The 23,478-nt window shown below is 43.8% G+C and overlaps 1 protein-coding gene across 2 annotated transcripts; it reads left to right on the top strand.

Moving 5' to 3' along the window:
• The first annotated feature begins 1,283 nt into the window (after positions 1–1,283).
• On the top strand, positions 1,284–22,970 carry taok2b (TAO kinase 2b). 2 transcript variants are annotated; one of them, XM_086196498.1, is made up of 20 exons: positions 1,284–1,871; positions 4,503–4,643; positions 5,587–5,658; positions 5,750–5,851; positions 6,564–6,609; positions 6,749–6,845; positions 7,089–7,202; positions 8,167–8,258; positions 8,466–8,559; positions 8,771–8,852; positions 9,281–9,448; positions 10,500–10,706; positions 11,195–11,415; positions 11,780–11,957; positions 12,079–12,207; positions 12,295–12,498; positions 12,660–12,899; positions 18,143–18,355; positions 19,867–20,049; positions 20,572–22,970. In XM_086196498.1, exons 2-20 carry the CDS (start codon positions 4,512–4,514, stop codon positions 21,481–21,483), a joined length of 3,486 nt encoding a protein of 1,161 aa, XP_086052624.1. In that variant the 5' UTR covers positions 1,284–1,871; positions 4,503–4,511; the 3' UTR covers positions 21,484–22,970. The 2 variants fall into 2 exon arrangements, with proteins under 2 accessions (XP_086052624.1, XP_086052623.1); XM_086196497.1 differs by lacking the exons at positions 18,143–18,355; positions 19,867–20,049; positions 20,572–22,970 and having other exon boundaries at positions 12,660–15,097.
• The last annotated feature ends 508 nt before the right edge of the window (positions 22,971–23,478 follow it).

A 23,478-nucleotide genomic window follows, 5' to 3' on the forward strand; every position in this document is an offset into this window, starting at 1 on the left:
TGAAATCATATTCTACATAAAAAGTTCAGAGAAATCTTTGTGTCTGAACCAGAATGAGATAATTATCTATCATCCCAAACATTGTTAAATTAGATCGATGCCTGATCTGTATGATATCAAATTGTATGTCAGATACTCCTCCTTGAGCTACCACCTTATCGCGATGGAGGAGATTTCGTGTCCAATTGATCCTAGAAGCTAAGTTGTCGGGGGCTTTTATGCCTCTGGTAGGGTCACCCTTGACAAACAGGTCCGAGGAAAGGGACCAGACAAAGAGTACTTCAAAAGGCCCCAATGATGATCAACAGAGTTGGGCCGAGTCTTCCCTCGGGGGTTGCCCCCTCTGGAGCCAGGCCTGGAGGCGGGGCTCAGCAGCAAGCGCCTGGTGGTCAGGATGCTTCCCAGTGGCCTCCCTGGGGAGGTGTTCAGCGCACATCCAAACGGTAGGAGGCCTTGGGGAAGACCCAGGACACGTTTGAGAGATTATGCTTCTCAGGTGGCCTGGGAACGCCTTGGGATCCCCTGTGAGGCACTGGCTGAAGTAGTCAGGGAGAGAGAAGTCTGGGTCTCTATGCTTAGGCTGCTGCCCCCGTGACCTGACCCTGGGTAAGCGGAAGAAGATGGATGGATGAATGGATATTAAATGTAAGCCTATTTTCAATTCTGTTATTTGAACACAATATTTTCTTGTTTACCATCATATAGAGGCGGGCAAGTTTCAGACCCTTTAGCAGACCAGATATTTGTACCTATTCCCAAACCTCATGGAAAAAAGATTTACCTTTATCCTATTTTGTCACCCACAATTATATTTTTGCTTATTCAATTAGCCAAAATAGACTAGCACAGCATCTATGAGTAATAGGTTCATTGATAGACGTCAGTGAACCTATTACTCAGAAAATTTCCATCACAATTTGATGTAATGCACGGTGGTGCAGTGGTCAGCACTGTGGCCTCACAGCAAGAAGGTTTCAAGTCCCAGCTCGGGCACGGGATCTTTCTGTGTGAGTCTCCATGTTCTCCCTGTTCCTGTGTGGGTTCTCTCTGGTACTCCAGCTTCCTCCCACAGTCTAAAGACATCAAGTGGGGACGAGGCTGATTGATACTCTAAACTGACTGTAGGTGTGACTGTGAGTGTGAATGGTTGTCTGTCTATATGTTTTGCCTATGATGGACTAGTGACCAGAAATATTATAAGTACGTTAATCTACTCAGCCACACCATATAGGGGCCACACAGGACCTCGCCCCCTTTGACGTGCCTAATTCGAAAGCGTCGAAGAAGAGCATTTCCGTTTTCCTTTCGGCTCCCACCCCGCTCCGCCATCATGAAGTCCTGAACAAAAACGAATGAGAGTCGAGCAAAATGGGGAAAACACGAACTGGAGATGAATTCCGCCGACAACATTAGCGTAATGACAGCACCAAGTGGGGCACGGAGTGGACCCGTGGAAATTAATGAATCCATTCCCCATTGAAAACGTTCCAATTGGCTCCTAGCATTACGTTAACATTATTAGTTAGCGTTATTGCTAACAGGCGCTAACGCTAATTAGCCTGTGATTGTCTTTGCAGACAGCTCTGCTGATATTTCTGCTAGCTACTTGGCTAGGTTAGCTGGCAGGAGACAGTCAGCTAGCTGTCACTGGAATTGACTGGCACCGTACTCATGTCATCTCGTGTGAGCTGTCCAACTGACTGGGAGCATCAGGATGGCGAGGAGTTTGAGTAAAACCGTCGGCAGACAGAATGTGGATTGCTCGTGTTGAGTAGACGCCAGCACAGAGGAAAAGGGGGGGTGAGAAAATATTTTCCAGCCAGGCCAGATAGCTAGCTTTTAGCTAGCTACAGTGGATCCCAAAAGCCACGGTAAGACATGTTATAAATCATTCAGTATGCTAAAGCAGAATGCGCTTCTCTACGCTTTTTTGCAGACAGATACCCACGAATACTAGAGGACTAAAAAAAAATCTGCATATGTGTCAGACGTTGTTAAATAGAACACCTTGTTGTCCCATGGCTTGATCACCCTGTCAGAAAGCAAGTTGTTGTTGACTACTGTTGAATGCATTTCTTTGGTTCTTTGAGCAATGATAGCCTAATTGCCCAGCCAAGTGCAAAAGCCATCTAGCTTGCTCAGCTGAGATGCACAATGAACACGATTGCCGGAGCAATATCGAGGTAATTATTACTGTTCCCATTGCCACAGACGTGATCCATTTAATATACTTTTGTGAAAATATCTTGTAAAATTGCATATCAGTTAGAGAGATACGATGTGGGTGTAATTGCAGCATTTATCTGCAATGAATATGGGTTCCTTTTAATAAGAGGACTATGAGCTGGCGTTAGGTTTGCTTGCAAAATTGAAAGAACTTCTTTTTTTTAAAGGGAACAAAACGCTTCCTCATCGCTCATCGATAGTAACAAAGCAGCCATGAGAAAATTTTACATTTTATGATCTTGTTGAGTTATGACACGAATGATAAGCTGTCATATATGAAGTATGTGGTGCATGGACCCCTGTCATCACGTTAAAGAGCACATGCTGTCTGGATTTACTTACAGAGACACATTAATGATTCACAGATATCTCTATAATAGAGTAGTTTGGGGTTTCGTGTCTCTCCCTTCCTTCAAAAACAGTAGACTGAAATCCACTTTATCTGTAGTGCCAGAAAAGTGATGTGTATTATTATGTGCGTGCTTTGATATTTTTGTAACATTTCTGGTTTGGTTTGCATCGAGAACAATTAGGAACAGGGTTTTAAATGCTGCTACTATGGATGTCATGATGTCTATTTGTAGCCAGGCCTGTCTTTTCACTATATATCTATTTTTAAATTGAGATTTATGAATAAATAACTTGAAAATATACTGAAACCAAGCAAATTCCACAGTTGTGATTAAGTGAACAGTGATGACAGACATTTACCAGTCTCCATTGTCTCATAGCATGTGTCATGTTGGTCTGTACAACATGACAACATGACAGGAAGCTGATCAGAGGCGAGCTATGAATGTGCGGCTATTCATTAGTCAGACACATTCTCAAGCTCCTATTTTTGAGGGAGGCTTGATGTAAAAAGGCCTCATAAATAGCAGATCAAACATGATATTAGGTTTGTACATTTTAAATGATAATAACTGAAGGGGAAATACTGAGCCACTCAAGTATTATAGAAATCTGTCACGATACTTTAAGGTCACCATCATTTCCTCAGCGTATCACAAACCCCACTCCCTCAGCTGCTTTTATCTTTGTTGGTCAGGAAACCTCTGATTATCTTGTTGAAGAGAGAGCCTCCTAAGCAGGTAGCTCACAGGCACACAACATTTTTTTATTATTTTTTTTAACTTTTATGAAATTTGTCCCTCTGATTCTCTATGGTAATTTTTGGATACTTGATTTCTCTTCACGACCACAAACTGATATATTTTTGATGAGCTTCGCAATTAATTATTTTTAGGATCATTATGCGAATCAGAAAATGAAAATTAATCTAAAATGGTGTGTGTGTGTGTGTGTGTGTGTGTGTGTGTGTGTGTGTGTGTGTGTGTGTGTGTGTGTGTGTGTGTGTGTGTGTGAACTTGGACAAAACATGAAGTTGATGTGATGGTGTGATGTTAGTCTGAGTCAGTGTGCAGGTGGGGCATCACTGCTAGAAGAGGAATGACCTGTTTTAGCATACCATACATCAATTTTTTTTGGTGGAATTTATATATCTTGCTTTAAAATGAGAGAGGGAGATGGTGGGGAAAAAAAGATCAAAAAGAAACAAATTGTGACTACTGCAGTTTTTTGGTTTTTTTTAATATGTACGGGTGACTTTGGAAGCTGTTAAGAATTCTGATCATTTCCATGTCCATCGTCCAACCAGGAATAGTTTCCTTTGTAGACTGACTTGGCTTAAATACGTACAGTATGTGGAGCTGGATGTCATTTTTACGCGTGGACCAAGGTCAAGCCTTGTGCCTGAAAAAGGCTGTGCCGCATGGAATTGAAGAGTTCTGGTTTCATCATCAGTTTTGGTCGACCAATAAGGGTTTAGTGTCTGATATTTAAACAGCAGGGAGGCAGATGGATCATAGCTGAACTTAAATGAACACTAACGATATTGTCTGCTTTGTCTCTGTTTGCTTGCCTGCTTTTATTTTATACAAGACATTGTAACAACTACAGAAATGTTCAGGTTGTGGACATGTAAAAAATAAGGAGCCACACAAAAAAACACCCCACTTTTTATTGAAATATAAGTTGGAGCATATTTAATTGGCCAGAGCTGTGGATCTTAAAAATGGTATGAATCAGCTGACCAATTAAATTGTACTCTACCATTCAGTGAAAGGAGCCTTTTGACCTCACAAGAGGAACTGAGCGTTAATGTGAAAACAGATCACTGCAATATATGTGACCGATTGGATCATATATTGTGGACATATGTTTCCAACATGAGGAGCAGGCACTCAGCCACTGTGTCCCCCTGCCTTGCTCACCAGGCGCTGGCCATGCCGTCGAGTGTGCGGGCCGGGAGCCTGAAGGACCCGGAGGTGGCTGAGCTGTTCTGCAGGGAGGATCCTGAGAAGCTCTTCACAGACCTGAGGGAGATTGGACATGGGAGCTTCGGAGCAGTCTACTTTGTGAGTTCCTTTCCCTGTGAATGTGAATCTTAACGGGGAACATGGCCAGAATCTACATGCTTACAAGCTCTGGCTGCACTGGTACTTGTCCTAAAAAACAAACAAACGCTCTTCTAATTCATACACCCGTGTGATTGTATTCCTGAATGACTATGATTCTGCAGCATTTTCATCAGAATGTCAGCTCCATCAAACCAAGTGCTCCCACTTTCTTCCCCGACAAATAAGAACGAGGCACATTTGAAAAATGTATACCCAAAAATGGAGTGAGGACAGGAATGAAGCTAATTGTCAGATGCAGCTATAATAATGAATGATAGCTGCAGTAAAAGTCAGCAAAGGTCTAATAATTAATATGTAGCTCTCCCTTAGAGACACTGCTCTTTCACTTCAATTACGCTGAGGTCCCATCACTGAAATGTACTGACTGTAGTGAACGTACTCAGGGTCAGAGGGGCTGTTTTGTAGAAACGGAGAAGGCTTGACAGACGAAGGGAAAGAGTGACGATGTCTGTGTCAGACAGGAGGAGGGAAGGTAATAATTATGGCGCTGCCAACAAGACCACAAGGTGGATTCAGCTGAAGATAAAAGGTGGCAGGCGAGAGGGAAAACATGGTGACATTTTAGGAAGAAAGCGGAACGCACACAAGTGGTGGATGAAAAGCTCTGTTTAATGAAGGGTGAACGGGATCCAGTCATGGATGAAGAGATCAACAGGAGAGAGCAAGAGAGAAGGAGGCTCAGCAGGAATCTTTATTTTATGTAATGGTGATATCTTTGCAGGGACTGATGTAAAAGCTCCATGCTCTCAAGGTTAGAAAAAAACGTTTCACAGAGTGTCGCACTTTATCAGACGACAACTGATACCAAAAGTACAAGGTAACATTTCAAGAAAACTACAGTTCAATATTTTGATTAATTTCTCCTAACTGTCCACCGTAGGCTCATGACATCCGCACCAATGAGGTGGTGGCCATCAAAAAGATGTCCTACAGTGGCAAACAGTCCAATGAGGTAGGAGCTGGTGACCCATCACGCCATTTTAATTGTTACCCTGAATATGAATTCCATTGTCACATGTCTTCTTACGCCGCTCGTGTTTCAGAAATGGCAGGATATCATCAAGGAAGTGAAGTTCCTCCAGAAACTACGCCACCCAAACACCGTAGAGTACCGCGGCTGCTACCTGAGGGAGCACACAGCATGGGTGAGTACCGCGTCGTTCACGTTCTAAATCCATCGTGCCGCACACATCTATTGCAAGTGCATGAAATCCGGTGTGATCCTCTAGGTTTTCATTTGCCTTCATCCAGGTTACCTCTTCATGAATGTGTGATTTAATACATGTTCATGTAATGATACTACCATTACGGTACACAATGAAAGATGACCATGATGCTGCATATTAAGCTAGCTGCATAGATTGACTTCCAGTGTGTTGAACGTGTCAGCTAGTCACTCAGGAGACGCTCAGGCTTTTGTTGTTGATATGCACCCATTTTTAAACTTCTGATCCCTGACGGGTTCACGTGAAATGAAACCAATGCTGATACTGATAACAGCACCCCTTTTCTCTTTTGTATTATCATATTATTGTTATTTGCATTATGCTTAAAGTTCAAAACACACAGCACTTTCCGTCAAAGGGAGGGAGAAAATACATAAACCAATTTGCTCCATCATTGCTCACCCGGTGTGTGCATGAAGTTAGCCGAGATGCGAATAACTTCATTATCGGCACCAGACTCCACCAGATACTCTCCATCTGATACCCCAGCTTTATTTTCAAGATGAACACGAGGACACTTTGCTGTGCTGCACCGTATTTCCATGAACATTTCCACTATTGTCGAAACCTCAAGTGTTAGAGAGGCTCCTTGAAACAGCGTGGTGTTAAACACACTCTGTGTCTCCTCCAGCTGGTGATGGAGTACTGCTTGGGCTCAGCTTCTGACCTTTTAGAAGGTAAGTTGGAAAGAAGAGTTTATAAAAAGTGATAAATTAATAATCACTGATGAATTAATCATCTTACTTAATGCCTGGCGTTCATTTTTTCATTTTGCTTTCTAATAATAATCTTTTTTCTTTCTTTTTACAAACTCAGTCCACAAGAAGCCCCTCCAGGAAGTGGAAATAGCTGCCATCACCCATGGTGCATTGCAGGGACTGGTGTATCTCCACTCTCACAACATGATTCACAGGTAGCCCCCCATTCTTTATCTCGCTATCCGCTCTGCTCTGCTCTCCTCCCCCACACTTCTTACAAAATGAATACAGGGGAGAAAGCACAAGGCTTACGCAATGGTGTTGGTGCTCACATACTGTACAGTAACACATTCGAATGCGCCGAGCTTCTCCTCAGCCTTTCAAAATCCAGGATCTTTCTTGTCATCCGCACTATTTCCCCCTCATTTTCTCGTGTCTGACCATCTTCTCTTTCTCAGGGATGTGAAGGCTGGAAACATCTTGCTCACAGAGCCGGGTCAGGTCAAACTGGGAGACTTCGGTTCTGCCTCCATAGTTGCTCCGGCCAACTCCTTCGTGGGAACTCCTTACTGGTAGGATATCAACTATCATCGTATGTGATAGTGTGAGACCTACTGCTCCTTTGAAATCCTTAAGAGGTCCAGTGATTGGAAATGCTATATTTTAAAAATGTCAGGAATCTCTCTGCTGTTGATTCCGATGACACTCGTGCCGCACAGGTCCCCCTTGAGCTGGACGGTGCAGTCTTTTGCGCAGTAAAATGTAAACAGCGAAAGAGAAAAAACCCACATTGATTTATTCATGGCGGCCTGCCACCATATCAACACTCGCCACTGCAAATTGTTTTTACACATCGTTAGATATTGATTTGCTCTGAGCACATGCCTGTTACTGACCATTGTTGTGTTTATTTCAACTATGATTCTCTGCCCCAGTCAATGGTTTAAGTGCCCTTACGTCTCAAATCACCTCACCACCCAAAAGTTTACAGGTGGTTTTAAACACAACCGGCTCCTCTGTCTTGGATGAAGGTTCTTCAGACTATTCCTGACAGGATAGCTCCTATAAGAGCTCAGGCAGTTGGGTCGCTTTCCTCAGCCGTCTGATCCAATCTCAGAATTATATTTAATCAGGTTTTACATTTTGACCAGCGTATTAAACCCCTGATATCTTTGGGGGGTTTTGTGTTTGTTTTTTTTCCTACTTACCAAAGCTGTGGTTTATTGTGTCACTCCTTGAGCTGGAAATGATTATTCATGCCTCCCTCTCAGTATGTCATCTCTGAACCATCACGTAATGACCCAGAATGTTGCTACAAGACCAGACACAGAAGATCCATGTAATAATGCCGGAGAGGGGCATCACATGTGTTATTGCTGTACATGAGGCAGCCTTCCTCCTAAAGTTCCTGTCTACTCATGCGGTGCGCCAGTGACAGTGAGCCTGGAGGTTGTGTTCCCTGTTGGTTCCGGATCAAAGGAAAAGAACTGGAAGTGGCTGAATTTTGTTGTTGTTGTTGTTGTTTCCTTCATACAGGATGGCCCCTGAGGTGATCTTGGCCATGGACGAGGGTCAGTACGATGGGAAGGTGGATGTGTGGTCACTTGGCATTACCTGCATAGAGCTGGGTAAGAGTGGCCATAAAATGGTCCGCAAATCCATTTCCTTGCCCACGAAATTGAAAGCATCCAACTTTTTTTTTTTTTTTTTTTTTGCTTTGTGTTTCCTTGTCTTTTCCTTGTTTTTTGTTGTTGTTTTTTTTTTGTTTTTTTGTCTTGCTCTTTTTCTGCCACTCTCTGTTCCTATCACATTATGTTGTGCTTGTGTCTCTCTAGCGGAAAGGAAGCCTCCTCTGTTCAACATGAATGCTATGAGTGCCTTATACCACATCGCCCAGAATGAGAGCCCCGTGTTGCAGTCTAATCACTGGTGAGACACAGTGAAACATCCGGAATGGTCTCTTGTTCGGTTGCACACTGATTTTAGTACAAATATCATTTTATGTGCGGCATGTACCATGTTTGAGCTGGATGAAAATCAAAAATGACAGCACCTAAATACATCTGTGTAACAGTTGAACCCTCAGTCACGCTTGGCCATGTCAGAGGTTCTTCAATAACAACATGATCCTCACTTGCAGGTCGGATTATTTCCGCAACTTTGTGGACTCTTGTTTGCAGAAGATCGCCCAGGACAGACCTACCTCTGATGTGCTGCTCAAGGTAACAGACGTTTGATGTTGTCATGTATCACAATAAAGTTTCTGTTTGTAGTCGGCTTTTGCTGATGGCTAAAGGGCTGCGCTGCAGTAACAAGCAGATTAGCCTGTTGCTTTTGGGGAAAAAGATAATTTGCTTACCACTTAAACTTCTAAGCTGCTTTTCCCGATTTGACTCTGGAAAGAAGTCAGTGGAGGTGCAAGTGTCTAATCAGCAGGAAGCTTTGTATTTAAGTCAGACAAAGGCAAATGCAATGATTCCCCACGCACTCACTTCCCAGTTGGACAGCTTTAAGAAACTGTATTAACATTGGTTATCGACGTGACCGGCACACAAATGCCCACATAGGTTTAACATGTTAATATTGATTTAATAGTGATTTTGATTTAATTTGTTTTTCTTGTCCCCATTAAACCTATCTGTCCATCCAGCACCATTTCCTATGCAGAGAGCGTCCTATGACAGTTGTGATGGACCTCATTGCACGCACCAAGGATGCTGTCCGTGAGCTGGACAACCTTCAGTATCGGAAGATGAAGAAAATCCTCTTCCATGAGGCCCACAACGGTCCTGCACAAGAGGGAGGCGATGAGGAAGAGGTAAGGTTGGAACAGAAGGAGGAAGTGACATGGAGTTAAAAAGGGAAGGAGATGAAAAGGAGCACAGGAAGGTTGTAAATTTAGAGAGAGTTAGTGAGTGAGTGAGTCCCTCTCAGTGATGGCAAGATGGTGGAGTCTCATCTGAAGTGTGTCATGCTGTTGAAACCGACGAAGCTGCATAAGCACTTCCTAACAGGCTTAGAGAAAGACAAGGTTTACTCTGCTTTTTACTTATTTAGATTAGAGATACCTGTATTAGGATTCATTAGAGAACCAGAACAGCTGCAGTCTGCACCCCTCTTGCCTTTGTATTGTTCTCAATACATATTGTTAACTTTGGACTGCTTCCTTTCAATACAAAGGCCTTTGTTGCTGTAACATTTCAATCCACTTGGCTGGTCCCCCTAAAGGAAATGAAGGAATTTAGGAAATGTTGCTGTAAGCTGTAATTTTCCTGAGTCTGTCTACATCGTACTGTTAGTTAGTTTGTTAGTTAGTTAGTTAGTTAGTTTATATGTGTCATGTATATGTATTCAGAAAAGGCGGTTCACTGAATGAATGCATGTGTACACATCCTTACACAATACCAGTGAGGGTTGAACGAGTCCACCTGTGAGCTTGGGTTGAAGTTGTAACGAGCTTCAGGGCTAACAGTTAGCTGCTAACCCCCTTCACTTCAAGCAGTACAGTTCAAATTGGCATGGGTCACGGACTCACTTACCAACAGCCTCAACTGTACCACAACGTCATAGTTTTATTTTGCTACAGTTTTTCTCAGTACTCAAAACTTGAGAACAGCTTGCATACATATACACACACACAACCACACACACTTGGTTGGACACTTAATGCAGTTCACTGGTGAAAGCCCTGCCATCCCCATAGTCTTGGCATGCGCTTCAATTCCACTTATCTGCCGTCAGACTTGTTGTTTGACTTTGACATTGTCTTGGCACCAAAGTAGAGATACTAAACTTCACTCACCATCTTGAAAAGGTTGCCCTCCACCAGACCTTGTGAACCCGTGTGACTTTTCTTCCATGTAATCCAGGATGTGGAGCAGTATATGCTGCGTACCGGCACTGTCAACAGCATGGAAAGCTCCCACTCCTTGCCATCCATGTCAATCAGTGCCAGTTCCCAAAGCAGCTCAGTCAACAGCCTGGCAGACGGCTCCGATGACAGTGGGGAGATGGCTATGATGCAGGAGGGAGAGCACACCGTCACCTCCAACAGCTCCGTCCTGCACAAACCCCTGGTCAGTCCATCTGATTTACTGTCAGTGGGTGGGTCTGAGTAACAAATCCTGAGGTCATTTAGGCTTGTCCCTCCAAAACCCTGCTCAGACATCTGGCGCTATTGGCTGTGTGACATATGAATGTAAAACAGAACAGACTTTTTCCCCCAAAGTCTGAAATGTACTACTTTCTAACTGGTGGAACATTGGGAAGTAGTGTAGCTACATCAAGTACTGAGTGAATTTGTCTGAATGTTAGGAGGATACATTTATTTCACATTTTTGTTCTTTTGCTCTGGTCTAAATCTCTATCTTTGTCATCTCCCAAAATTTTTTATAAATGAATACTGAAATTCTTTCAGGTATCTTCCTGTATATAGACTACAGATTTTCCACAGTTGGAAACCTGCACCACCTACAGGAAATAGAGAGTAATAGCAGCAGGAGATAAGACCTTCAAATGTGTTGAAGTACCACCTAATGCCCTTTTCTCCTCATTTGTTGTATAGAGCCATGACAACATCTATGATGACCCTTATCAGCCAGAGATTGATTCACAACGAGATGCTTCATCTGCTGGTGGAGGAGGTGGAGGAGGAGGGGGAGGAGGGGGAGGAGGGAGGCGTCGTCGAGGCAGAGACCACTTTGCCACTATCAGGACAGCCTCCCTCGTCACTCGTCAGATCCAGGAGCACGAGCAGGGCTCAGCCCTGAGAGAGCAGATGTCAGGGTAAGGGGATAATACGTGCCCCCCCCTCTGGGATTTAGACTGATAACAGCACTGTGTAAATGGACAAAAGCAGCCAAGTTGATGTTATCAGGTTTGAAGTAGACGGTGAAATAAGATCCAGAAAGTCCTGGTGCACATCCCTCATGTTTGACCCTCTGAGAGAATAAAGACAATTTGTACAGAGTGAACAAACTGGAAAACTTTCAACATATGAAACATGAACAAAATAACTAACAATACAGGACACACTTTTTTCTTCTTTTTTTAAGTGACCACACAAAGTCCCAGCCACTTGTCTTCAATCAAATAGTGTCCGTCTTTTAAAAACGTCACATCTTCTTTCCTCCCCTGCGATCCCTACCAGGTACAAGCGCATGCGACGGCAGCACCAGAAGCAGTTGATGGGCCTGGAAAACAAGCTGAAGGCAGAGATGGATGAGCACCAGCTGAGACTGGACAAAGAGCTGGAAAATCAGAGGAACAGCTTCGGTATGGAGGGAGAAAAGCTATCAAAGAAGCACTTGGGTATCCTCGACAAAGAGGTGAGCTGGTGAATAAGTAACTTTGTCGACCGCAGTCATTCCTTGAACAAAGAAAGACACCTTTTAGGATCCCTATAGTTAACCCTCAAAAAGTTAACAGTTCCTGAATCACTTTTTCCAGACAAAGGCAGTCCTGGCTGAGGAGAAGAAGTTCCAGCAGCACATTCTGGCCCAGCAAAAGAAGGAGCTGACCAGTCTGCTGGAGTCCCAGAAACGGCAGTATCGGCAACGCAAGGAGCAGCTCAAAGAGGTTCTTCCTCCCACACAACTCCTCGACCAGAATCATGAATGGAAACGCACTGCTGCCGCATCTAAATAATCTTCTGTGTCACTCAAGGAGCTCAACGAGAACCAGTCAACACCAAAGCGTGAGAAACAGGAGTGGTTGGTGCACCAGAAGGAGTGTCTGCAGCAGCTACAGGCGGAGGAAGAGTCCGGCCTCCTGAGGAGGCAGAGGCAGTATTATGAGCTGCAGTGCCGCCAGTACAAGAGGAAGATGTTGCTGGCTCGTCACAACCTGGAGCAGGATCTGCTCCGAGAGGTACTTACCGACCAGAACACATAGTTGCCATCCTTATTGTCAGGCTGCCAGCCACAGCATCAGTGTGTGTGCAGGAAAACCTTCACTTTTTAAAAATGTTTGTATTCTATGTTCCTCATGTCATCCTCCCGGCTTCATTCTGACTTTCATTTCTGAACTAGGAACTGAACAAGAAGCAGACCCTGAAGGACCTGGAGTGTGCCATGCTGCTGCGCCACCACGAGTCCACCCAGGAGCTGGAGTTCCGCCAGCTAAGTCTGGTGCAGCGCACACGGGCCGAGTTGATCCGCACTCAACACCAGACGGAGCTCACCAACCAGATGGAGTATAACAAGAGGCGTGAGCAGGAGCTGCGTCAGAAACATGCCGTGGAGGTCCGCCAGCAGCCCAAGAGCCTCAAAGTGAGTGAGAGCAGCAGCACCACCGCCACCCAGAGCCAGGGGTCTCCTGAGGAGAGAGAGAGCCAGACAACAGAGGGGGAGGTGGGGGTGGTAGAAGAAGAGTTGGGGGACAAGGTGGATTCCAGAGATATATGTGCTGTTGAGGATGAACTTAATGGTGAAGCAGAAGTGTCGTTGAGAGATGATAAGGGTTTTACCGGAGGACACAAGGAGGAAGAGTGTGTCTCCGTCCCGGTGGTAGAGAGTAAAGATGTGGTCGATGACCATAAATCAGAATTACATAGTGACACAGACGAGGGGGATGAGAAAGAAGGCTGGGAAATCAGTGAAGGGCGCACGGATGTGAGGGAAGTAGAAGGAGTTCAGTGGGAGTATGAGGACCATCAAAGTCGGACTGCACAGCTAGACACTGATGAAGAAGAAGAAGAAGAGGGCAGGGGAGTGGCTGATGGTTGTCCATCAGAGCTCATCTCCTCCCTGTCCCCAGAAAAGAGGCGGCTCCGCGAGCAAGAACTTGACGAGTTATCCGAGTTTTACTTCCCCGACACTCCGGAGGAGCTTGATCCCCCACCTGCCGTTGCTCCTCCTTCAACACCCCCCAATTCTTTCCCATCACTCTTCTCTCATGCCATCTGCCTCCTCCTCTCCCTCTCAGCTGCTGCAAAGCCTTCCAACCTCACCTTACTGCTCCTCTCCATCTTCCTCCTCTCCCTTCGTCGCTCACCGCCCCTGCCCTCGGTGGCTTCTGTTCTTCTGTCTGCTGAGTTAGCCCTCTTGGCACTCTTCTTCTCTTACCTCTTCCTTCGCTCCTGCTGCTCTCTCTCTCTCTCCACCTATCTGTCACTCAGCCTCTGGGCCAGCGGGCTCTTCAGTTTAGGACTATCTCTCAGTCTTGGGATTTATTACATCCCCATGATTTTGATCTCAGCCTCTTTCCTCAGCTCTCCCTCTCTCTTCCTCTCCCTCTACTTGGCGGTGGTGCTGATTGTCAGGCCGGCCCGTGACTTCCTCCAGCATGCACCCCGCAAACTCAACCGACTGTACATGCGATTCCTTTTCCGCCTCCCTCGGCCCCTCTTTGCCATGAGCCAGTCAGTCTTTGGCGGTATGGCTGAGCGTAACCTCTATGAGATGTTTCCCAAAGCTGGGCGCAACTGGGGTGCACGCAAGTCCAAAATCCCTGTCCTGCTCAAGAGTTTACCTTTAGAATGTCAGGCTCGCTGCCATAACCCCTCTCCCCTGGCCCAGGGCCTCCTCTGGATGAGGTGCTTCAGTAGGCGGCCCCTCGGGGTCTTTGCGGACTTGGCGAACTCCATAATGCTAAAACTAGCCAGACAGCTTCTTATAAAGCTGCCTCTCAGTGTCCAGATCAAACTCAAAGGTCTGGGCCTCTTGAAGAAGACGATCCCAAGCAGGCTGCCCCGACTCTTGCCTAGGGAGGTGAGGGAGAGGAGACAGCGGGAGAGGATGAGGAGAGAGAGGGAGAGACGTAGGAGGGAGGAGAGGGCGCGGATGTTTCGTGATGAGACAAGGTGGGAGTGTGGTTTGAGGCGAACTTCCTCTGGAAGGTTTGTCAGGGAGAAAATTCGTCCTTGGAGATAGCAAGAGTGAGACAAATTGAAGGAAAGTGTGCTGGAGGTGTGTGTGGGTGGGTGCTCGAGGTGTGGGTGTGTTTATGTGAGGGATCCTGCATATATTCCATTGGTCGTCAACCATTGTTCATGTGGACCCACATGTCTGTCATGTTACAAATTGGTTTGGAGTCACATTTCTTAAAGCTAGGGCATATTTTTTTACCTTCCACACACGTGCGCGCGCACGCACGCACACACACACACACACACACACACACACACACACACTTTTGTGTACTGGCTGATCCAAAAACATGGCCGCAAGTTGTACTGTGGAATCAGTTACTGTACCAAACCCAGTGAAGCTTTAACATTTCATTATTGTGCTTTTTGTAAAAGTTCCTATAAATGTCTTTAATTTTATTATTTTGCTCTTAATTTGTAAGACAAATATTTTTTTATGGTTATTTTTAATACCATGTCTGTGCAATCGTTTGTTTTTCTTTTTCTAAATGGTCTTATTTGATCAGGTGCACTGTGATGTCAGTGCTTAGAACAAATATTGCAGTGTTGCATGTCTTCATTGCTATAAATCTAATTCCCAAAGCTGAATACTTTGGGGGGGGGGGGGGGGGGGTCATTACTAACTTGACCTGGACACTAGCTCTTGCCATCAGTATTGGAGTGCAATAAACACCTTTGTTGAAATCTTCGGGACCATTGTAGGATATTTGACACGTATCAGCATTAGCAGTGGTTTCTAGTTTTAAACCTGAGAGTAGAACGTGGTCAGCTGAAGGTTTGGCTGAAGGGATCTCAAAGGCTTGGGGGCCATTTTGTTCGAAAATAAAGTCTATTGAGATGAATGTCGCCTTCTATAAATCCATGGACCTTTTTTTTTTTTTTTTTTTTTTTTTTTTTTTGGTAACAGCTGGTGAAATTATCATCTTTCATATTCCAGTTAGAAAAACTATTTTTATTGCGCTTATGCGATAATGTTGTAATGATTTACCATGTAAACACTTAGATATTTTCCCATTATAGTCATTTAAAGCCACTTAGTGCCTAGATAGACATTTTTGCACGAATACTAATATATTTAGTGACATATCTTAAATTTATAGTGGATACAGGCTAATTCTGTAATAGAATAAGAATCTCTTTTATGTATTACGTTAGCCTAATTTATATGAAGCCATATAGACAATCCTTTGATACAGGTATGAGTCCAAAGATAGATGAAACTACTGAATGTGAACGTTACGATGCAACGGTGCACTATCAAATGAGAAGAAGTCAAGAGATGATATCAAAAAAACCTGTCGAATGTTACATTTCTTATTGAGATTGTTGAAGAGAAAAACATGGTAGGAAGTCATGGAGAACTGCAGTCAGACCAGTAAAGAACAAAACTTGACAATTCATAGACTGCAGAATCTCATGTTCCAAATTTGACAAACTGAAACCGAGCACAAAAGCAAAATGAAGGTTGAAAATTTCAGTGCACAGATGTCAGACCAGCGGTCACCGACCTGTCAGTTCCAGTCTAAATGCTTTTAGAGGCACAAACAGCATCTCGGAGGAACTTCAAGCTTACATTCACCTCTGATTTAATGGCGATAAACCAGTTGAAACAATGCCGACGTAATTACATCGTGATGTGGATTTGCACATAGACTAAATTCCTCGTCGTCTTCCCACAAGACGACAAGCAAACAACTCTGAAAACGATTGTTTTCTGAATGGAGTTCTGATTTGATCAGCGACAGTCAGTTTGACGTGGCGTAGCAATGAAGATGAGGGATGCAATTCTGGGCCAAAATTATTATTAATATCTTAATTAATATTTTTAATGCTGGGATAAAGAAAAATCTCACTTCAAATCACTTGAGAATCCAATCTGCACACTTAATAATAACAATAACAATAATTCTCCATGAATTTGGTCGAGACAAGGTTGGTGACCACTGCGTTAGATTATATTATGCATCTGCCATGCGTTTTTCAAGTTGCTCTGGCTGTTGTTACAGGGTGACAGTTCAGAGGATTTCTGAGGAGACTGTGAGAGTGAAAATAGTCAAAATTTTACTGGGGTCCAGGGAAAGAAAAAAAAAAAAAAGTTGATCGAACTGCAATTGAGAAGTTGAGCTTTAAAAAGAGACGTTTTCACAACAGATATTGTTTTATTTGAATGTAACTTATTTGCCATTGATTTCCGTTTGTGTTTCGGTATCAAGTTATTTCCTGTTCCTCTGTGTATGTTTACATGTTTGTATTCTATTTTTGTTGTGTTTTGTTTTTGTGACACCATCTTGAGTGTTTCCACAGAGTTCTATCACAATGAGATTTATACCTTTTATTTATGCAGTATTTATTAAAGTAGTACTGCATTCTTGTTTGGCAGATATTTTGATGTTCTTTTTTTCTCTACTTAGCTGCACCGGTGTTGGCGTACTGTGTGGCTGTGTGCTCGCGAGCATAGACAAATATTTTGTCATATTTCAAGATGTTTTGGTTTTTGTTTTTTCCTTTACACAGAAAATAAATTCTATTGTGTTGAAATCATTGTCTTGTTTGTTTTTATAATTTCAGTTTCCATTATTTACCATTGTTTGTTTATGTTTTCACCCTGATTCCAAATCCCTAATTTCCGCCATTGTTTCTCATGTACTCTGTTATTGTCTGTTGGTCCCTTCCATCGTCTAACATCACCAGTAATGCAAGCGGATTTTGTTCGCTAATAGACGCATATGAGATGCCAATTAGTTTTGAGGCCTAATTAATGTCGCGTACGTTCACAGCTGACGCGGTTAGATTGTTGTCTGATGTCTGGTAAAGTTAAAGGATATCGATGGAGAAGCAGAACAGTAATCAAAGCGGTATTTCACTCAAAGCGCGAATTTACATCCACCAAATGAAAGTGCGTGGTCTTTGAAATTTAATTTTAGACTTAAAACCAGTTTAACCTGAACTATCAAATGGTTAACATGAGGTTTAACCCCACCAAAGCACACAACTATTAATGTGGAGTTATCTTTAGTTAAACCTTCGTATCATATATTTTAAATCTGTTTTTATGATTTAAAAATTGTCCACAAGGCTCTTCTTGAAAATGGACTACATTATAATGAATATTTTTGGGATTATAAAAGTTGTACTGCAAATATTATTTCAAAAATCTACAGCTGGGCAGTTAAATTGTTACTTATCAAATCCTTTACTTTCAGCAGGTGATATCTATATTTTATTTTAAATCACTGACAGCAGCCTTGGATTGGTCCAATTATTATCTGCAAAATATGATTGTATAGTCTGGTCCTAATTGTACATTTTAGAATGGTTGATGCACGTCATGTATTTACCATTTATTACTTGCTAAGTTGCAAAAGCAGCCAATTTTAAAGAGTCGGGATGACGAAGCATCATCATTCATTTTGAATTTTCATCTAATAACAACAACAATTATATTTCTACTTTTTTTTTTTTTTTTTTTTACCATATTCTCAATAATGAGAATTGCCCATCAGCTTTTTGGAATTTTTCAATTTTGACTCCATAAATATCAACATTTACTAAAAAAAACCAAACAATATATCTCTTTAAAAATAGTTTATCAAGGTGTTTCTGTGCCACAATGTTCGAGTCCTATCTTTTTTCTCTCTCCTTCAGTCCAAAGAGCTACAGATTAAGCGTCAGTTCCAGGACACCTGTAAAATCCAAACCCGTCAGTACAAGGCGCTGCGTAACCACCTGCTGGAGAACACGCCCAAGTCGGACCACAAGGCTGTGCTGAAGCGACTGAAGGATGAGCAGACTCGTAAGCTGGCCATCCTGGCCGAGCAGTATGACCACTCCATCAATGACATGCTGTCCACACAGGCTGTGAGTAAGGCAAGGACAAGTCGTTCACTTCACACTCGCACCACACTGCTACTACAGACTGCTGCCTGGCCTGGGGCCCTCCTGCAAACCTGCCCGTCTACCTGTCTGCACGCCGGCCAGCGTCGCTCTGGTCCCCCTCCTCCCTGGTGTTTATGTCCACCTAAGCCCACATTTCCCTCTGTTCTCCGGTCCTGTGCTGCCCACCTCCAAGACCTCCTTCTCTGTTGAATGTCCCAGAGAAATTATTACAGTCTAGTCTGAAGAGGCTCAACGATGAAGGCTCCATGATTATAAACGCAAGAAATTTTGAATTTCAGAACTGATATTCACCACACACATCCTTTAGTCTTAAGAAATCTCCCAACTTCCTCCACTTAGATCCTTTTTCTCATATTGGGGAATGTCTAGAAACTGTTATTTTCCTTTATGTTAAAGTCTGTTTTAGGAAAATCCAAAATTGTTTCTCTTCTTTGCCCTTTTTTTAGATTTTATTTCTCATTTTTCTTAGCAGTTTACTGAAACGTAACCGTGAAATCAGTAGTTATGGGGGGGCAGGATTTTGGAATGAGGTGCTATTACGATGTCTTCTTTGCCGTTTGTTTGCAAAATTATGCAAAAACAGTCGCTGAAGTTGGCGGAATGCTGTGGTATGGTCCTAGGGAAAGCCTGTAACGTTTTTGGGTCAATGTGTACAACTTTCTTTAAACTGGTGGATTTTTTTTTTTTTTTTATTGGGTTTGGTTGAGTTGGCTGTGTTGGAGGTGACCCCTCTGATGTAGTATGTCAGAGGCGGGGGTCGGCCTGCCACCCCAAAATTCTTTGTCCCGAACTCTTTAAAAAAAAAAAAAAAAAAAAATCATCCACTCCGTAAATCCCAGGCTTTTAAATGAATGAAACATGGTAGGCAGAGGGCCGGGCGTAACAAAATGTCTCGTTCCCTTCAATGACATAACGCCCTGTGCTACTTTAATTACCTCACATCGCAGTGTGCCGCGTAAGCCCAGTAAGCCAAATCCTCACTGCCCTTGTTTGTCCTCACATCAGCTCATGCTGTGGCTAAAATCTCTTCGGGAAGGTTTCCCAGGCGCTGATTAAACGCGATCCTTAGGCCATGAAATATATATATTTATAAAGAACATTTAAATGAGAAAATTCTTTTGGAACGAGGTTTAATCTGTTTCCCTGAGCCGGGCTTTTAAGACAGGCAACACTCAAAGCAGCTTCCTCGTCTTCATCTCGGCCATTTATGTACCACTGCTGGGGTCTTTAGTTTGACCTTTTCTCACACGTGTACTGAAACCCATAGTGATTTAATGGTTTCATCCAGAAAAAAAACAACCTATCCTGATTGTAACTCACACTCCTGAGCCTCTGCTCTCTTGTGCATCACCTACTCTTTTATCTAAACTTCCTCCTCTCTACCTGTGTCACCACAAAGCAGAAATTATTACCCTTATACAATTTTGCCAAATCCATTTTTCATCACATCTGCTCCCTTTTCTGCCTCTTAGCTGCGATTGGACGAGACCCAGGAAGCCGAGTACAAGGTGCTGCGGATGCAGCTGCAACAGGAGCTGGAGCTGCTTAACGCCTATCAGAGCAAGATCAAGATCCACACCGACACGCAGCACGAGCGAGAGGTCAAGGACCTGGAGCAGAGGGTGTCCATCCGTCGCGCCTTGCTGGAACAGAGGGTCAGAGTCTTTTGGCAGTTGCCTCCATGCAGCAAAACGCGTTACTGAGTAGCTGGATACTTGTTTAAGCTCACCGAGAAGATTAAAAACCAGATTCCTCTGAGGTTTACTCCCAAATTTCTCTGCTGCACATTTTTTGTAAAATTGCAGTACTTTGCAAAAACAATCTCAGCACCAGAGCCACTCTGTTCCTGAGCTTTGATCAGATTACATCATCTTCCTCAGGAGGAGCGAGATTTAGGCTTCTCAGAAAGTTCCATCTTAAAATTCGAAGCAGCAATTGACAATCCCGTTAAGGGTCCGCTCTGTAGTCTTCTTCGTAGTAATTAAATGCTGAATACTGGCCCCAGTGGCTTTAATATTCAAAGATAAGGGATGTGTTGTTTTTATGTGCTGTCAAAGTGGTGCTGATATGGAGGCCTGTGCTGTGTAAACTGCTGCTACCCATTCCTCCCCTCCTCTTCCTCTTGAGTCATCATCAAAGAATTCAGTGCCAGTTTCTCATCTTGTGTGTTATCGTAGATCGAGGAGGAAATGCTGTCCCTGCAGAACGAGCGCTCAGAACGTATCCGCACCCTCCTGGAGCGACAGGCCAGCGAGATCGAGGCCTTCGACTCTGAGAGCATGCGTCTAGGCTTCAGCAACATGGCACTAACAGGCATCCCCAGCGAGGCCTACCCAAAGCAGGGCTACCCCAACGCCCCACAGCCCACACCCCGCTCCACCAGCCACTGGAGCCACGGCATACACCCGCAGAATGTCCCCCAACAGCAGCACTCCCGCCGCAGTCACAACAGCAGCGGCGGAGGAGGGGAGCGGAGGAGTGACTCCTCGTCCTCACACGCCCTGGGAATGGCCTTGGGGCTGGGGCGGGACGGGAGGGAGGTGCACCACTCGTCCCGCTCTTCTGCCTCCTCCTCTTCCTCCTCCTCCTCGTCTTCCTCCCACCATCAGCGCCACCACCTCCCCCAGCACTACCACCACCAGAGTACGCCACAGCTCTACCGTGAGCGTGAGAGGGATAGAGATAGGGAGCGGGAGAAGGAGAGGGAGCGGGAGTGGGCTGGAGTGCGAGGCTCCGGCGGCGACCTGGCCCACCCACACCCCCTGCCCTTCTCCCATCACCTGCCTTCACGCTCCTCCTCTCAGTCCCTAGCCATGTTACCTCCCCCGCCGCCTGCTCCTCCCTCCATCTCTGGCCCATCCTCCTCTTCCTCTTCCTCATCTTCTTCACAGGGTGGGATATATGGTGGCGGTGGGCTAGGAGTGCGCGGTGCTCCCAGCCTGATGGCACTGAGGAACAGCCCCCAACCTCTGAGGAGGACGGCGTCTGGCGGGGGCCCTGGAGGGGCTGGGGGCAGCGATGGTGTCCTGAGCAGAAGCACCTCAGTCACTTCTCACATCTCAAACGGATCTCACCTCTCCTACTCCTAGACCGCCGCCGAGGAAGAGAGCGGACAGGGTAGCAGCAAGATTTAGGAAGGTAGCTATCACAGGCTGCATCTCAATAATCTCAGCTTGCCACCTTGCCTTGTGTCCTTTCCTGGACTCATCCCAACTCTTTTAGAGCTGAAATTCAGAGGATTTCGGGACACGCGCCATTCCTCTTAATGCACAGAAAGAGATGAGGGAACATCAGTGGCAGAGGACAAACTGACATATTATTGAGCTGCACCCTTCCTTAGACTCAGGGTGGGGGGATGGGGAGAGGTTTCCTCACAGGAGGAGCAGAGGAGGGAGGAATGTAACCACCTGTAAAACAACTGGATTAGGACGAGTTTAGGTTTCAAAAGGGAGGAAGTTTGCGTTTCATGTTTTTATCTCTGTCTACACGAGCGAGACAGGAAGTGTGTATGGAGGGACGTTCTGCCTTTTTTTTTTTTTGAGTCTCCTAGAGCTGCAGAGAGAAGCGCCGGCAGCCATGTCTTCTTCTATGATGTTCTACGCTGGAATGGAGAAAGCGAGGGGACAAGGAGAGGAAAAAAGCAAAATAAGAGGTTTTGGATTGGTTTTGTTTTGTTTTGTTTTTTTGCGTTGTGTACGTGCTTGTACGTAGTCTGTAGTGTTGAGATTTATCTTGCGGGATAAAGAGTGAGAATCGCAAAAGATGGTTTCAAGCCTGCTGGAGATTTTTTTTTTTTAAAAACAACTTTTAATTGATTTACATCTTGTGTTGTTGTTTTGGGGTTTTTTTTTTTGTATCAAGTGTATAAAGAAAAAAACACAAAATATGTTGCTTGGAACGTCACCAATGCCTTTAAGGGGTTCTTAAAGGGATGTCGTGCCATCAAAATTTTTCTTTGATGACCGCAGGATGATTTAAACCGAATACACCGAATGTTTGTAAAGGCAAAGAGACTTTGTTCTAAAAGAAAAAAAAAAAAACTACAACAACAACACACACACACACACACACACACACAAAATGCAGCTGAGATGAAGGGAAACATTTGTGTGGACGTGTCCAAAATACAAAAAAAAAACCAACAAAAAAAAATGAAGAAAAAAACAACTAAAAAAAATACATTTCTGGCATCCATATTGAGTATCTAAACAACATAGATGTCACTCCAATGCATGAAATAGATGTACAAAACATTTGTAAACATGACCAAACACATTTGAAATGTACCTGTCCAAGTTTCACTGGCATTTAAGATCACTTGTTCCACATTTTTGATCTTTATTGTACATATTTATGGGAATATTAAAAACAAAAAAAGTCATTGGTTTTATAGAGTAACGGAGATAATGATAGTAATTTTGATATATTCAAGCGAGTATTGAATTCAAGATTTAGAGCAACAACTCCAAATGCATTTTCTATAGGTGTCAATATTACCATAACTAATCCTGATGTAATTGTTGTTGTAATCATGTTCACAATTCTTTTCTTGCGAGAAGAAAAAAAAAAAAAAAAAAAGGGCCCACGTTTGACCAATGGGGGGAGGGGGGGGGGGTTGAAAGGCTGTAAAAACAAACACACAAACAAACAAAAAAAGAGAAAGAAAACTGTTGCATTGTCAGGTACGGTGTGTGTGTGTGTTCAAGGTTTTAATGATTATTAATAAGGGTTTATTAATAATTGTTAATGTGTGTGCGTGTGCGTGTGCGTGTGTGTCGACAGGTAAAGTCTAGTTGTGTTGCCACTTTTTTTTTAGACAACAAAGCAATTGAATTTTAAAGACACTCTTACATCAGCAACACCCCAACACAAGAGGAAATATCCACACACGCACACAAAAAGAAGAAGAAGAAGAAGAAGAAGAAGAAGAAGCAACACTCACATGAACTCTGACCTCCTCCTCTGGACTCTTATTATAGAACATTTTTTACAATTGGCCACTGGAATGTAAACGCTGGTTTTTCCCTCTTTTTTAAAAAAAAAAATTCTTTCTTTTCAATTCAGGATCCACACAAAGAAAAATG

This window comes from Aulostomus chinensis, chromosome 23 (assembly GCF_037954235.1).
Source record: "Aulostomus chinensis isolate RoL2024-O1b breed Wild chromosome 23, RoL_Achi_v1.0, whole genome shotgun sequence".
Taxonomy (NCBI): Eukaryota; Metazoa; Chordata; class Actinopteri; order Syngnathiformes; family Aulostomidae; genus Aulostomus; species Aulostomus chinensis.

Coding starts and splice junctions, on each gene's coding strand:
- taok2b (XM_086196497.1), top strand. CDS start 4,512: ATGCCGTCGAGTGTGCGGGCCGGGAGCCTGAAGGACCCGGAGGTGGCT. Junction 8,560..8,770: donor GTGTTGCAGTCTAATCACTG/GTGAGACACAGT, acceptor CCTCACTTGCAG/GTCGGATTATTTCCGCAACT. Junction 12,499..12,659: donor AGCAGGATCTGCTCCGAGAG/GTACTTACCGAC, acceptor TTTCTGAACTAG/GAACTGAACAAGAAGCAGAC.